Source organism: Neopsephotus bourkii, unplaced genomic scaffold (assembly GCF_033783945.1).
Source record: "Neopsephotus bourkii isolate Nb327-2 ecotype Australia unplaced genomic scaffold, CSIRO-AGI_Nbou_v1 NB_549, whole genome shotgun sequence".
In the NCBI taxonomy this organism is placed as follows: domain Eukaryota; kingdom Metazoa; phylum Chordata; class Aves; order Psittaciformes; family Psittacidae; genus Neopsephotus; species Neopsephotus bourkii.
In genome coordinates, this window is record NW_026901050.1 from 1,456,917 (window position 1) to 1,472,382 (window position 15,466).

At 42.6% G+C, this 15,466-nt stretch overlaps 1 protein-coding gene across 1 annotated transcript; it reads right to left on the reverse strand.

Moving 5' to 3' along the window:
- Positions 1-13,623: 13,623 nt before the first annotated feature.
- Positions 13,624-15,152, reverse strand: DPH3 (diphthamide biosynthesis 3). The gene is made up of 3 exons (XM_061351003.1): positions 15,012-15,152; positions 14,805-14,879; positions 13,624-14,272 (listed from the first exon to the last, which is right to left on the reverse strand). The coding sequence occupies exons 1-3, from the start codon at positions 15,117-15,119 to the stop codon at positions 14,207-14,209; spliced, it is 249 nt and encodes an 82-aa protein (XP_061206987.1). The 5' UTR covers positions 15,120-15,152; the 3' UTR covers positions 13,624-14,206.
- Between the last annotated feature and the right edge of the window lie 314 nt (positions 15,153-15,466).

Here is a 15,466-nt window from a genome sequence, read left to right on the forward strand (position 1 = left end):
ATGTTGTATTTCTGTCCATTGTGATATGATTGGTCAATGCTTCTTTTTCCTTATGCTGCATAATAGCTGCAAAAGAACCCTGTTGGAAAGCCTCCTTTGGTTGGCAATACCTTCATTTAGCCATCACATAACGGCCTTACAGGAATGTATAGGAGGAGCCTGCCTCCACTCACTTCTTGGAGGGGGTTTGTCTTTATAGTCCTGTGTCAAAATTCCTATCAGGTTCAGTGAAAAGGTCTGAATAGGGACTACAGAAGTGGAATCTCTGGAAAGCACAATCCCTGGCACACCCTTGAGACACCTCACAGCTGCTTCTTCACCAGGTGGCCTGGGAGGATGTACTAGAAAAACAGTCTGGCTCCATGACTTGGGGTAGCAGGCACAGTGGGGTTGATATCTTTCTAGCTGCAAATGGTGGGGGGTTTTCTTGCAAAACAGCTGTCCCACTTGGAGATTATTATGCATTAAATATGGACAGGATTAACCTCTGTTAACTGCAACCACCTGAAGAATGCAACAACTAAGTGAATTGTTTAGGCTGCTTCTACCGATCAGCAGAGACCCCTTCCAAAGGTAATGTATTTAACCAAGACGGGTCAATCACTATCTAGAAGTTCTCACTTTCTCTACTAATCAGAGGGAGTCTTAATGATTAATTTAGATGGCATGAGTAGCCTTTAAATGGGAGTTAGGTGGAAGAAACATCACCCAAAGGGCACCCAGGCTAAAATCCCTTCCAGGAGCTCAACCCCAGCACCCAGCTCTTTCAATTCCCCCCCAGATCTGGCTTGGATTCAGGCACAGAGATGACAGCCAAAACCAGACTTCCTTGCTACCATCTGCAGTTTCCTCAGATAAGCTTACATCCAGCAGCACTCTTCCTAAGATAGCTTCTTTGTTCACAAGCTGAGAGACCCCACTGTGAGGATGCTGTGTGACTGCATAACCTCAGCCCAACACAGTAAAAAAGTCTGTAATATTTTGGAGATGTTAACGCTGCTATTAGTGACAAATCTCCTACCTCTTTCTGCTGAATAGGCTAGAAAGTTACAGCAGGGTTTCCACCATACAGAGCAGATACAGGTGTCAGGATTGTTAGCAAGGTTCTTTTTTGCTTGAACCCAAGGTACACGCACAGCAGCCTAAAGGCTGAATACAACATTCAGTTTCTAAGTAGCTACCCAGTGACCTTTGCTAAAGTCCATGCCCTTTGGCAATACTATGATATGTATTTACACTAACAGTAATTTTGTGTTGCAAATTGAGAAAATGGTGAAAATGATCCATTTTTAAAAATATGCATATATACTATATTTTAAAATAATATATTTTATATATTACTGATTATTGATTAGTTAAGATTCCTACCACAAATCTCTCTTCTTTGCCATGTATTTATTAGTCTCTCAGTCTTACACACTGATAAAAAAATAATCTAATAATGTAATTTATATTGTCAAGGCATAAACAACCTTTAAAGGATTACATCCTTCAGTATAATGTTTTTTCACAGCATTTTTTTCTCAACTTCTGAGCTTAATATGCTACAAGGTGAAAACTGGGGGTTTTACAGTCTCTTTCTCATGCAATGTGACATTTACATGAAGAATTTAATTGCAGAGATGAAAGAAAATCAGCTGGTACTTTGATACATCAGGAGTTCATCTCTCAAGACTTGGAACATCAGATATTTATATCTGAGTACAAGCCACTGTGAGGCTGCTTCAAACAGAGTGTTCTGTCAATCACCATTTATACATATGGTTTGGGATTGAAAGAATGAAAAGGGGTCAAAAGCTGTAGCTAAACTAAAATGTTTGATGCCAAACAGTCCTATAGAGAAGACAGTTCAGTCCATTAGCAGCATCTTCTTTTTCTTTACATTTTATAGTATACACTGCCTGCTTGGCCTGCTTAGAAGTCAAAAGCCAAGCAGTGAACAAAGAGACAGTTTGATAATCACAGTATTTCAAGTGGGCAGACATAAAACTCATCACACCAATTAAAAAGAAGCCTTGCAGTTCTCATTGGCCAAGTTTTCTATCTAAAACACTGGCTTTTTGTCATCTTATCTAATTGGTGTATGTGTCATACCCATCAAAAACATCACCTGGGCTGCCAAGAGCTGCTGTTACTTACAAATCAGTCAACAAATCATATAGCCTGGAAGCCCCCTCAGTGTGACTGAGGCACAAATGTTTCCTGAGTTTATGTGGCTCAGCTGATGGATCACCATCAGCTCCCCAATGGTGGCAAGAGCTGCTTCTTCAGGGCAGTGTGCTGTGGATGCCTTCATTTGCAGAAGCAAAGGAAACATTAATTTCCTAGTGCAACACACCGTGCTCAGGCTGTGGTGCCTGTGCAGATATGTGCACGTACAGCCTCAGGAACAGAGCCTGGTGCTGGCGCTACGGAAATAACATTTAGTTTTACATAAACAATGAGCAGTTTCAGCTCCAGTTCCTGCTGTTGGAACAACCTCCTGCGTGCAGCCCAGGACAGCACCCCTAAGGTTTCCTAGTGCCAAGAACAACTCTTAAATCAGTGATGCGAGGGATGGCTGGAACAAAATAGGTCTTGACACTGTGAAGTAACTTGATAAGCAGAATAAGCACGAAGAAGCCACAATTTGCTAATTACAAGAAAATTCCCATCTTTTCAGAAAAATACAGTATCTTCTAAGTTTTCGTTCAACGTTAGGCACTGTAACATGATGCTCAAGCTTGGCAGAAAGTGGCAATTCCATTTTGCAGAATTTCCAGGGTTTCTGAGTTCACTTTGGTTTCAGTATGGAACAAGACCAAGTGTTTCCTTTATTTTCTGAAACAGAGATGGGATGCTCATTAGAGTCATGATGAGAGAGGTCCCCAGGCCAGGCTGCCCATGGCAAGGTGATGGGCTCCGCTTCCTTGTCATCCCATCGTAAGAAGGAATGTTTTCCTCTGGGATACCTGATGCATTGCTTTCAACAAGCTGGCAGATTTTGATAAGAAACTGTTTTGCTGGAATTTTCTTTGCCATTGGATTCTATTATTCTTTAGTGAACGCGTTTAGAACAATTACATGCTATCAAAGACTGCAGACTCAGCAGAATGAGAAAAATCAATATTCAAATTTTAACAGAGGGAAAGAATAGAGAAAAGTGGCAAATGGGAAAAGCTGGATTTAATTTCAGTTCCCAGGTATGTCCACCCGTTTCTTTTTACAGCACTGAAGCACTGTACAGCAAGGCAACAGGGCTACAACAATAACAGCAGCCCCAAGTTTACATTGCAAGTACTGGCAGCTAATGGCATGCCTGGCAGGGAAAGCTTTTCTCTAAACTTTCACACATTCAGGCCATTTGCTTTGTCTTCGCTCTCCTTGGCACCCAGGGTGATTTTTCATCTCTCCCTACCTACAAAAGCAAGCTCTGGAGGGGAAAGGACAAAGCAGGAGACTGAGGATTAATGAACCAGAAGCAAGTCCTTGAAGCTGCTGTTTAGTACCATGGCATTTGATAAATTCTTGGTTAAACCTCGCATTTCACTTGTCAGGCAGACCCAAGCAACCTCAAAGCCATCATCCATAGCTCTTCCCTCCCTGTTCTAACTTGGGTGGCATGACAAATTAGCTGAGTATCTCCCAAGTGTAAGCAAAGCGTACCTCCCACTCCTCTAGGGCACAGCAGGAACGCCTGAAAATCACTGGGATCAGAAACAAAGCTAATCTTTTGGGTCCAACAGGCAGATGCTGTTCCTTCAGTATGCCTAGCACTAACCCATGCTGTCAGCTAACTAATGGGGGGTTTCAGTGACCTGATACTCAGGTCCACCTTGCAAGAATTCTCTAGTGCCAAATACATAGGTATTTCCTTATTATTTTTTGTGCCTCCTTTTCTTATTATCTTTAGGACCTCTAGTGGCAGAATAAGAAAGGTGTTTCTAGAAAAGATTATCTTGAAAAGATCTTAACATGAAAGCAAGACATGAAATACCAGTATGGCCATGAACTCCAGCCAGTAAGGAGTGAATGTCAAAGTGCCATTTCTTTAATTAACATATTGGATATTATCCAGGAAGAGTTATCTCATCTTCTTCCCTCTGGTACAGAATACTGCAGAAGAATAAACTGAGATGGGCTTCTCCATTTGTGAAGTGCAGAATGCTTTTGTGCTAACCAAGGAAGATTAGGGTGCACTGATTTAAAAAAGCGCTACCTTTTCTCCCCTCTGGCACCCCCAAAAACACCCTACTGTTATTCTGAGCACAAGCTGTCCAAATCCAGGACTGCTACTGCATAACTCAATGAAAGACTTAAGTCTGCCAGGAAAATATCCAAGACATAAAATATAGCTACTGTTTTATGCCTGTCAGTAATCTTTTTAGCAAACAGCTATCCTCAATTACTGATCTTACATGATGGGGTTCCAAGGTGACTCTGCGGATGAAGGCTTAACCCCTAATTTTCTGTTTCTCAATAGGAATACTCTTGGCATGATGGACATTGGAAATGTACTGCAGAGCCCCTCCACATAACCCTCATTCTGATCCTTTACAACAAAAAATGGTTGGGTTTTATCTACAGCCCTTAGGCAGATCATTCCAGCAGTGCTGGTACCATTAACCCCCCCACACCCTATGTGGATCTAGTTCTGCCAGGCCACTGATATCCCACTCTGAACCAAGGAGAATATTAGGCTGTAAAAAGGGCAAGAGCAAGTTATGCATGCTCCTTTATAGGTCTCATCAGTGCAATTGTATTATCAAAAATGTTTAAAGCACACCTGCAAAATTAATAGTAAAAAAAAACCCTTGATGCAGACAACGGCTTGTTCAGCCAGCAAGAGCACAGGAGAGATGGATCCTTTTACCTTCTTTTTGGCGATAGAATGACAATCCTAATGGAAAACACAGGAGAGCAACTAACAGCGTTAAGTGGGAGGACAGAGGTTATTTCTCAGACTGTGAGAATGTACAGGTGGTCATTTGATCTACTGAGACCAATACTTCTCTTTTTCTGGCTAGGCATGTCACAAATACACACAAATTTATCCTTGAGGTCTCCTCCCTGCCCTATTTGAGAGGCTCATCTCACTGAGCTTTCTGCTGGACTGGCTATCATGAAAAAAATGGTGGAATTCCCACCAGCAAACCATCTATATTGTGAACTATGGACAGTCTTGGCACTGTCATTTCATGGCAGTCATGAGCAGTCAATTACAATATGCTAAATATGAGGGAAAATACGGGAAAGCATCTGCATGGTAAAGGTCTGGATAGTACAAGAATGAGCAAAAGTAAACAGCATTTCACATTGATAAAACCCATCTGACAGGTTTAAAACAAAACAGTCAACTCAGAACATAGAATATTCAAAGTGAGTGGTTTCAGATTTTCTAAAGATGCTATTTTCTAACAGTCATTGTGCCTCCAGGCATGGACGTAGCTCTTCAAATCTCACTGAGGCACTTTGCTTCTCAGTTAGCATTGGACAACTGGCTAGGAGCATCAAGAGTGGGTGTAACCCAGTAGGGATATGTTCAGGTGCAACACGCTGACCTCATGAAGCAAGCTAGGGTGATAGAGGTTGAGTCTTATCAAGTCTCTGTAGGGTGTTTTAATAAGAGATTGGATATAAGGAGGAAATTCTTTCCTGTTAGGGTGGTGAGGCACTGGAATGGGTTGCCCAGGGAGGTTGTGAATGCTCCATCCCTGGCAGTGTTCAAGGCCAGGTTGGACAAGGCCTTGGTTGATATGGTTTAGAGCGAGGTGCCCCTGCCCATGGCAGGGGGGTTGGAACTTGATGATCTTAAGGTCCTTTCCAACCTTAACTATTCTATGATTCTATTGCTGCTGAACAGAATAAGTGAACAGAAAGAATCCAGCACTAATATACAAAAAGAGAAATCAGACTCATTACTCCTTGAGTAAAGTCCCCTGAAAAATTAAGTTTTGGATGAACAAAACCTACTCATGGATTGGTGCCAAGCACCAGCCTGCGTGGAGGGATTGTGCAGGGTGAGAAATACTGTGATATCTTATACTGACTTTTTCAGAATGAAATTAATAATCTCATAAATACTGACATGCTTCAGCTGACACTTTTGTACCAAATTGAGTTCTATTGATTTAAAATTGCTTCCCCTTTCTCCTGTTTTTCAGTTCACTCAGAGAATAACCAAGAGCAGTTACAGAACGTGCCCTTGGCACTTCAAATACAGCTCTGGTCAGGACAGCATCATGCTCTTAAGAAATCAGGGTTCTGTCTGTAATTCTGCCTCACCCTGAGCCTCTGATGTGAATGACACCAAAATGCACTTGCCCAGCCTGATCTTTTGGCTGACACAGTGAAGCAGCAATCAGACGGAGTCTGAAATATTTATGAGAGAGAGTCATGAAGGGCAGGAACACCAGAAATCTATTATTTACTGAACATGGTCTTTATTCTCTGTTCATGGGTAATTCATTTAAATTCTGCCCTTCTGTTGGGTGAAGTGGATCTTAAGTAACATCCCCAAAGCAGCCTGAGTTACTCCAGATTTACACGGCTGTGCTGGATGGCAGGATCTAGCTTGGAGCATTTGATATTAGCCATGTCTCCCCAGGTACTTTGTGCCTAGGGTCAGAGCATCCCCAGCTAATTTAATCTGCACAGGCTGCCCTTGAAAGGCAACCTGAAAATGTGTTTACAGATCTAGCACAGTAATTTCTCACTGTTCAGGTTGATTAACCTGTCAGAAATGCATCTCTCTCTTCAGACTTCTATTTCTGCAGGTGCTCCTGGTATAAAGGCCTCAACGGGACAAAACTGAACTAGACAAAATGTGCAGACTCTTTATTTGGCATGGAAAGAAACCAAGGACACGGCCCTGTTAGGGTTGCAAAAATAAAGAGTATGGGGAACTTGGCCTTCCTCAGTGGAAACTCGACATTTGGGTGGCCCTGCTGCAGCCTGTGTGGGGCTGGCAGTCACTGTCTCTGAATGAAGAGGCTGCCTTAACCTGGATCGCTATCAAATCCTCCCTCCGTGAGACCGTGCATTTGGCAGAGGTACTGACAGAAATTCCCTGGCTGAGAAAGTGCAATCAGATCCTGTTAGGCATAAGATCTTGAGAAGGGGGTCTGTTAGTTTCAGACACTGAGAAAGCCTGACTGCGGTTGTTTGGCATTTTCTCCGGTTGCTGATTTATTTGAATTCTTCACTTATAAAAATCCCAGACTTGAAATAACTATCAAGGGAAAAAGAAAAAACAAAACCAAAACCAACAAAAAGGATTTGCAAGGATCAGAGTGTTTTGTAGGGACTACGTTACCTTCTTCAGAGTGTATCTTCCATACATCGTCCCACGCAGCACTAACCACTAGGTTACTTGCTAGGTCTCCTGAGCAAGAAACAAATTCTCAGATTAATGCCTGACCAAATAGCTGGGTGGGGAGAAAGCCCTTTCTCTCAAAAACAGGAGGAGGTGGGCCCTGAACCAGCACACTCCCAAGCTGCCCCACCACTGTGTACATACAGAGCAAACACTATAGGAAGGGCTAAGGCATCAGCCCTCTGCTGCTCAGCTTGCTTTCACAGCAAAACCACATCCCCACCTTACTATGCAGCTTGCAGTGGAGAAGTAGTGGCCACAGAAACATATTTTGATGCCCAAGGCAAGATGTCAGCTTGGTGTACCGTCACCTGCTCTCCCCCTGGCCTCTTGTCAAGGGATATTAAAAACACAGTCTTGGTTCCAGTTCAGATGACTGTTTAAACTTCATGAACCATCCCCTGCAGGGACCATCTTTTGCTGCTTGCCATGTCCTTTTCACAGTCCTGTGAGGGGTTGCATTTGCCCATCAGTGTCCCACTGTGCATCATCCCAGAGTTTGGGAATTCTGCTGTTTGTCTCAACAAGAAATGGATTAAGTTCCTGCCTTCACAGCTTTTACTTGCCCAAGGAAAGCTCGCAGGCTATGACCCCGGGCTGTTTGCAAAGCCTGTCAAAAACTATTTGTGTATGGAGAGCGCAGCAGCGAGTATCACAGTTAAGGCTGAAAGGCAATTCTATGCCAAGCTCCTTCTAGGTCACTGACTTCCTAAGGGTATCCTTCCAAGAAATAGTTTTATCTTGAGTAGTTCTGCATGAGAAGAGAGATTGTGAGTTACAATTAACCCCTTATTCAAAAGGAAAAGCAAGAGTTCTTCACTCTACCACATTCATCACCCATGATTTATTCAGGGTAAGAATTTGCCTCCCTACCCTTACCCAGAACAATATTAGAAAATCTATCCATTAGCTGCAGGGCAGCTCTGGGGATGGAATGGGACCAAGGAGACCCTTGGTCTACCTGGGCGTCAGTTCTGCTCTGACTTACCTGGTGTGCTGCCACAGTTCATCTCAGCCTCTAGGAGAGCAGCTTTCTTTACTAACTCTGAAATGGCACTCTGACAGCTGGATTGTCTGTATCTCTGCTTCCTGTTTCCATATCTAAACTCAAAGTCTGGTTTTCCTTATCAAGCTAAGGGACGTACACCAGAATCCACCAACACACTAATACCTCTGCTATGCAATGCACTGAGGGGTCACAGAAGTCTCTGCGTAACAGTAGTCAAATAAATGTATTCTACCACAATGAGAGAAAAGGTAGGATAATGTAGGGGTCACATTTTACCTACTACTTTCTATATTTCTATAATCTTAAAATCTGTTACAAGCTACAAAACTGGTCCTCTGTCATGGTGTGATATAAAATGATACATTCATGCTGCAGTACACAAGCTCTGTTAGAAGTCATCAGTCTTGCTATTGTCTGAAAGATAGAATTAATACCAGACAGTATTTACATTGGCTTTGCATAGGTACTTGATTTCCAGAGAAAGAAGCAACAATGGGCCTATGATCAGACACAGGCAGAAATGTGAACTGTTGAGCAGCACCTATCTCACTGTATTAAATACTAAATAAAACCCCAAAAAAACTCCCTTGAAAAATCTGATTTTTCCTAGGGGATGCAAAATCCTTATTCTTCCTAAGATTATACCAGAACTCGTGTATTTTGTGAATACCATAGGACTACACACAAAACTCATGCCCAAAACCATTTCAGCTATTTAGTGTTCAGGTGAACTGGAATAACTTTTACTTGAAATAACAAACTTGTCAAAAAAGGTTGTTTTCCGACTACAACTAAGACCAAAGCAAAAACATTTACTATGGAGCAGAAACAGCACAAACAGGGCACTGAAGGAGTGACTTACGGCTAAGTGTATTGCCAGCTCCTGTTGGTTTTACCCTGAGTCTTAGGATAGTTGGATCTTTTCCTAGAGCAACAGCTTCAGCATTCAGACAACACAATAAGGATCTTGGCTTTGACTTGAAAGTAAAAAATGACCACCACGTAACAGAAAAGAAAATCTTGGTAGCAAAATGAAAACACAATCCCTAAGAGCTTCAGTATGAAATAATGAATTTAAAACACTTTTTTAATACTACTATTTTAAGACAGACTTGGTATCTTCGGGGGCCCAACTCATCCATTTTGAAAGCTTGGTTTCAACAACATCAACGAGCTGACTGAAAATCTGTTGGAGAAGTGACTCTGGGAAAAAAACCTGCATTAATCGCAACTGAAAATACGGAAGAGAGCAAACACAGAAGATGCTTACGTAACTACATATATATGGGGCAAATACTCATTAAGTTATTAATACTCTGTGAATACAAATTAAATCACTTTTCCAGTAGGAGAAACAGGGTGGGCATAAGATTGTAATACTCATGAGTTAAGTCTAGATGCTTCCTTTGGAAATGTTCCACAGCATGACCTGTTACCTGGGTGTCTCAAGAGTTTCCTTCAGCATTACCCACAGCAATATCACACATATTTCAAATTATTCCCTTAGACCACCATATACCAGCACAGCTCTTCTCCTCCCCAGAGAAAACCAAAAATGGAGGCAGACATTGAAAGTGAAGAGAAAGGGCCTGGAGGGCTATTTCTGCCTCAGAGCATGTTGGTGGACACTGTAATAACGCTTTTGTCTCAAGAAAAAAAAGTCAAACTCAGAGATAGAGCACTAAAGAACTCTGAGAGCCCCACTTTCTGCTTTACCTGGTTAAAGTGCCAGATTTGCATGTTGCAGCACATAACCTAATGTGGAAAATACCAACCTGCTTTCAGTTGGGTTGTTTTAGAAAGACAGTTTTTACAGTAGCTATGGTGACTGCCTGCTCTGCTGGCTGGGGCAGCTCTGCTGCTGACCTTGGAGCACCCTGAGCCTTCAGAACAAGGTTCTCTTGGGTCACTGCGCACAGCCACAGGGTAAGAGGCAAGGCAGTGATATCCCACGTGACAGGAAGCCTGCGTGGACTGGTGAGCTGCCAAAAACTCTGGAGAGGCAATCTGGTATGCAAACACAGTGAAATGGTGAAGGCAAGGGGTAGGAAATAGTGATGACAGGTCACTTAAGCTTCTACCCTTTCAGCTAGTGCCTTTTGACCCACTTCCTCCCCACCTGCAGGTGACATTGACAGCTGTTTTCCAGCTCGGCACAGCGGCTGTCAGTCGTTGCCTCTGTCACTCGTGAAGTTTGACAAGCTTCAGAGCTGATGAGTCCAGCGCATTCAACGTTACACAGGAAACCTCCATCTCCTCCATGCCACAGCTACTATGGAGGGACATTAAGAAATCAGCATTTTAAGTTACCATGAAGAAGAATCAAAGCTATGTCCTAACTAACTATAAAGAGAAAGCAATTCACAAGGAACTACAGTAGGAGAAAATAATTTGCTTCTATGCTAAATATCTTAAACCCTCTCTGTAAAAACATTTTAAGAAGTTTCAGTGTAATAAATATCTGTCCCTACAGTTAGCCTGTTCTGAACATTAAACTGTAATAGAGAAATGGGGTATATGAAAACTGTTTTGCTTAGTGACAATACATAGTTGTCAGTTCACTTTCTTCACTGAAATTCTGAAATTAATCAGTACCTGCTTCTTGGTAAACAGACTCATAATCTATGCAATGATCTGTATTACATGGATTACAGATTTATTACATGTTCTACAAAGGACTTTTTTTTTTTTGATGCTGAGGATCAAAATTAACCATCACGATGGAGGGAAGAACTGTTGAGGTATTTATATCAGGGTCCTTCAGAACATCACGATTTCCCCAGTGTACAGACAAATGGAACAAGTGCCACATTTGAAGTTGGTGGCCTTATGACCTCAGCTCTTGCGGGTCCAGAGTCTCTGTCATGACTTATAGAACAGCTATTCAAGATTAATCATGTATGCCACTGACATATAGGCACAATGAGCCAAACGTACATGACCTTCCCAGCAAGTGTCTTTGAAATGCAAAGGATCTGACTGCTTAGACAAGCAGAGCCTCTTTAGTTTAATGAAGAGCAAACTTAATTTCTTCCCATGAAATCGCTGCCACAGTATATTACTTGTTTTCAAAATTATCCAGGAGTTCCATGTTATTTAACAGCATTGGCAATTTTAGAGCTTAAGTATCTGAAATGGATAATAAGTTGTTCTACCCTCTCTAATCTCTAGTAATGCAACTTACTCCATTATCGTTCATGTAACACTGTTTTCATCACACAGCACTCCTCCATGCAGAGTCAAGGACCTAATCAAATACATAATCAATCAACCTCCTTGTCAGCAAGCAAAAGACTTCTTTGTGTCCTACACAATTGCCTTTTTAGAAAACAAGTGAACCATTGGTCTGTAAGAACATGCAATACATCAGTAACGCACAAGGGGCCTGAATGCTCCCTGTGGTGCTGTGAAGAAACCTTGTGACTGAATTCCAGAAGAGGAACATTTCAATGAGTTCATCGGATTGCCCTGACTGCTGTTCTGGAATTATACAGTATGGATATTTTTTTAAAGCTGGCTGCAATCAGTGGAGTCAAAAGCTTCTCACAAGTTAACAAAAGACAAAAGCAAGCAGCTCTTTGGCTTTAGCACCACTGAGCTCTCATGAACTCTGTTGCTACTGAATTCCACAAAGCAACAAAACAGCCGAACAATTTTTTAACATCTCACTTGGATTCCCAAAGACCAACAAGAGAGATACATGACACCCATCCTTGTTTTGCCTCCTTTCTTGAGGGGGACAGCAACTACTTCTTCAGATTCTCAAGATGCTGCAATGAGACTGAGCTGGGAGCAATTTATGTGAGCAAATGTGGCTATATGCTTTCCTAACAGCATCAGCCACAATACTTTACTGTTGTTACACCGTAAAAATGCTCCAGAAAAGCAAATACAATGCATACTTATGAAAGCATTAGTATATACTATGTAACTAAATAATTTTAATGTACATATAAATTGCATTATACAACTTGGATACTACTCCTACTTGGTAAGAGTATGTTTACCATGAAACCTTCAGCACTGACAGTCCCAGCTGATGATCTGAAGTAATTCATTTTGCCAAAATTAATCTTTAAAAAGTTATTACCTGTATTTTAGATGAGTGGGGAACACTACAGAGAATCACTTCAAAACTTTCATTAGCACATGCCAAATAAAATTCAATTGATAAACACTTTTTAAAAGCAGGTTGGAATCCAACCTTACAGAGTATAAATAAATCTCTATGCAAATTTCATAAGAGTCTTTATGACAGTGCCTTAATCTTCATTATAAACATTAAATTCAGTCAAAGTACTTCTGTAAAATCAATGCACCTTTGGAAATAATACACCTTGCAATTTATTTTGATGTAGTTACGTCAGACATTCCCTGATGTCCTATTTGAAACTTACTCGGTTTTATGTAGAGTACTTGTGCAAAAATCCTTAATATATTCATGCAATAGAAATTTGAATAGAGATTAAATAGGGTTCCTGTAAGTTTTCTTTATAGCATCTCTTAATAGACTGAAACACTTTATTAACTAACCTGAAGAAATTCCAGTATCACAGACTCATAGAATCTGTGAATCATTACCACAGCAGCACCTCAACACCTCTGGAAATCACTGTGGCTGGTGCACAAACAGAATAAGCAATGGCCCATTATAAGGACTGGTGTAGTCTTAAATATCTTTATTTAAATAGATAAAATAAATATTTGATAAAAGATAGCTAACCAAAGTACCACAGTTGTTTGGGATTTTTTGAAGCACAGATATCAAAGTAACGCGAGTGCCACCTCCTGGTTTAAGCATGAAAACACTTCGGGTTGTGCACTCCTACCTGAAGGGGGTAAGTTTTCTTTTTTCCTTTATTTTCTCCCCTTCCCCCCAGCCCCCCAAATAAAAATTTGACTGTTCATCTTCAACATTCACAGAACGTTGGAAGAACAAAATAGTTAAACCCAAGAAATTAGTAAGATTTTCTTAACCTTACTGCCTGGAGCAAAAATAACTATAAATGCTGCACAAGTATTTTTCCCCAAATTCAACTTCATAGATGTCAAATCCTACTACAACACATGAATGACCACAATTTTAAATAAATACTTAAGTGCAGTGGCTTGGTGTTAATGTACTTTTGTGTATATACTTCCAACTCCTTTTTACCCTAAAAAATTCCTTTTTATCACTTAAGTGAAATGTGTGCATCTCCTACTCAGATGAACTTCACAAAGGATGAGGAATTCAGTAAATGCACTACTACAAATGGCACAAAGAACTGCAGCCCAGTTTATGTTTGCTGCAAGTCAAATTACAAAGTTGTTGAGAAAACATGGGTAAATTTCTGTCCACTCTGAGTTCAAGTATCAGCCCACATCCTGGGTGATGCCACACTATGTCAAAGTGGTAATTCTGTACGGCATCACATCCTCTGGACTTTTAAATTTTGTTTCCCAGTATTTCAGCTCTCTGTGCCATTTCATACTGCTACAGCCCCACACAAAGCCTTCTTTTCTCCACAGGCTAAGAAGCCACTGCTAGACAAATGTCATAATTTCACAACCCCATACATTTCTATGTATTGACTTGCTGTCATAATTCAATCATAATCCTCAAGTGTTCTGGAATACATATGGCAACTCATGTATTTTTAAAAGGTACAACTCCTTTGAACAGAAGCCATTCACGTGCTTGATGTCCCAACACATTCTTATTCAAATTGTGAAGACAGACAGTTATTGCACTTGTATCTCACAGCAGCGAGCACTTCCAGGAGGAAAACCATGTCTCTTTCTGCAGTTGCTATCCCGATACTTTCTTATGCTAAAGAGGTTAACAGTTCGTGATGTGTTCATCAGCACTTTATCAATTCCTTGTTTGGCAGAGGTTCTGCAATGACTTCATCACGCATGAACTGCTCCTAAAGACAGTAAGTAAAGTTTTAGATGATTTTCATTATTTCTGGAGCTCCTCTCCCCCCAGAAAATACCAGACACTGATTTTGCTTTCTAGCCTGAGTATAACTGCTATAAATCCATCTCCCAAAACATGAAAGCCACAGCATGCCCATTAGCTATGAAAAGCAACCTGACAGGTTCACAAGTACAAGGCTATGTGACAGGGTCATAAATACATCTATGCTAGGGTCATAGATAGCTCTTAGAGTCGCAGAGATTGTTCTGCCTGTTTTCCATCCCATGCTCACCCAAGCAAGCATGTTTTAAAGCCCAAACACGGCAAAAGGAAGAAACCAGAAAATGAGATAAAGAAGTAACCATAGTCACAAACAAAAGGCCCACTAGCTCACAGACCCCTACCCGGTATGTACCAGGCACTTGTAAAACTTCCTGTCGCTCTTTCTTCAGGGGATAGAGAACCGGAACCCGGCTTGGCAGGCCCGGCGCCAAGGAAGCAGGCCGCACCGCGCCCGGCAACCCCTGTCCCGCACCCACCTGGTCGTAAATGACGCGGAGGATCAGGGAGCAGCTGGGGCAGGTGGCCACGTCCTCGCCGTTCTCCAGGTCCTCCTGCAAAAACCCCGAGACAGCAGTCACCGACCCGCGCCTGCACACAGACCCACAGGCCCCGCGGCCGGCGGGAACGCGGACTAGCACTACTCCATCCCGCCGCCTCTTTCATCCCTACGCGGCCGCCATTACCCGTGTGATGAGGAAGCGGTCCCCGCAGGGGCACGGGTAGCTGTAGGTCTCGGTCTCCTCATCGTACTCGAAGTCCTCAATCTCCACCTCATCGTGGAACACCGACATGGCCGCGGCGGGGGTGAGACGCGCCGGAAGCGGCGCGGCTGCGCGCGTGACGACGCGGCGGCGGGGCGGGGGGGGAGAGATCTGCGTCACGTGATGCGGCGGCGGGTAGGGGCCTTGCGGTGGAGCGTGGGGGTCCGTTGGGGTCGGGTGAGGCGGGGGTTGGCTGTGGGACCCTTCTTGATCTATTTGGGCCCCACGGCCGGACCCTGTGCGGCCTCTGGAAACGGTGCAGCCACTTCCCGACCGGTGCCCTCCCCTGCACGGCCTTGCCGGCTCCTCGTCCGGGAGGCGCGGAGCGGGTTCTGTGGTGGCTGAGGCGGACCGGCAGCAGTCCTTGTCAGGGCAGC

What these genes read in the sequence shown, in the direction of transcription:
- DPH3 (XM_061351003.1), bottom strand. Translation starts at nt 15,119, where the DNA reads ATGTCGGTGTTCCACGATGAGGTGGAGATTGAGGACTTCGAGTACGAT. An exon ending in ACCGCTTCCTCATCACACGG is followed by an intron (nt 14,880 to 15,011) that starts GTAATGGCGGCC and finishes GGGTTTTTGCAG; the next exon opens with GAGGACCTGGAGAACGGCGA. An exon ending in TCCGCGTCATTTACGACCAG is followed by an intron (nt 14,273 to 14,804) that starts GTGGGTGCGGGA and finishes TACTGTCTTTAG; the next exon opens with GAGCAGTTCATGCGTGATGA.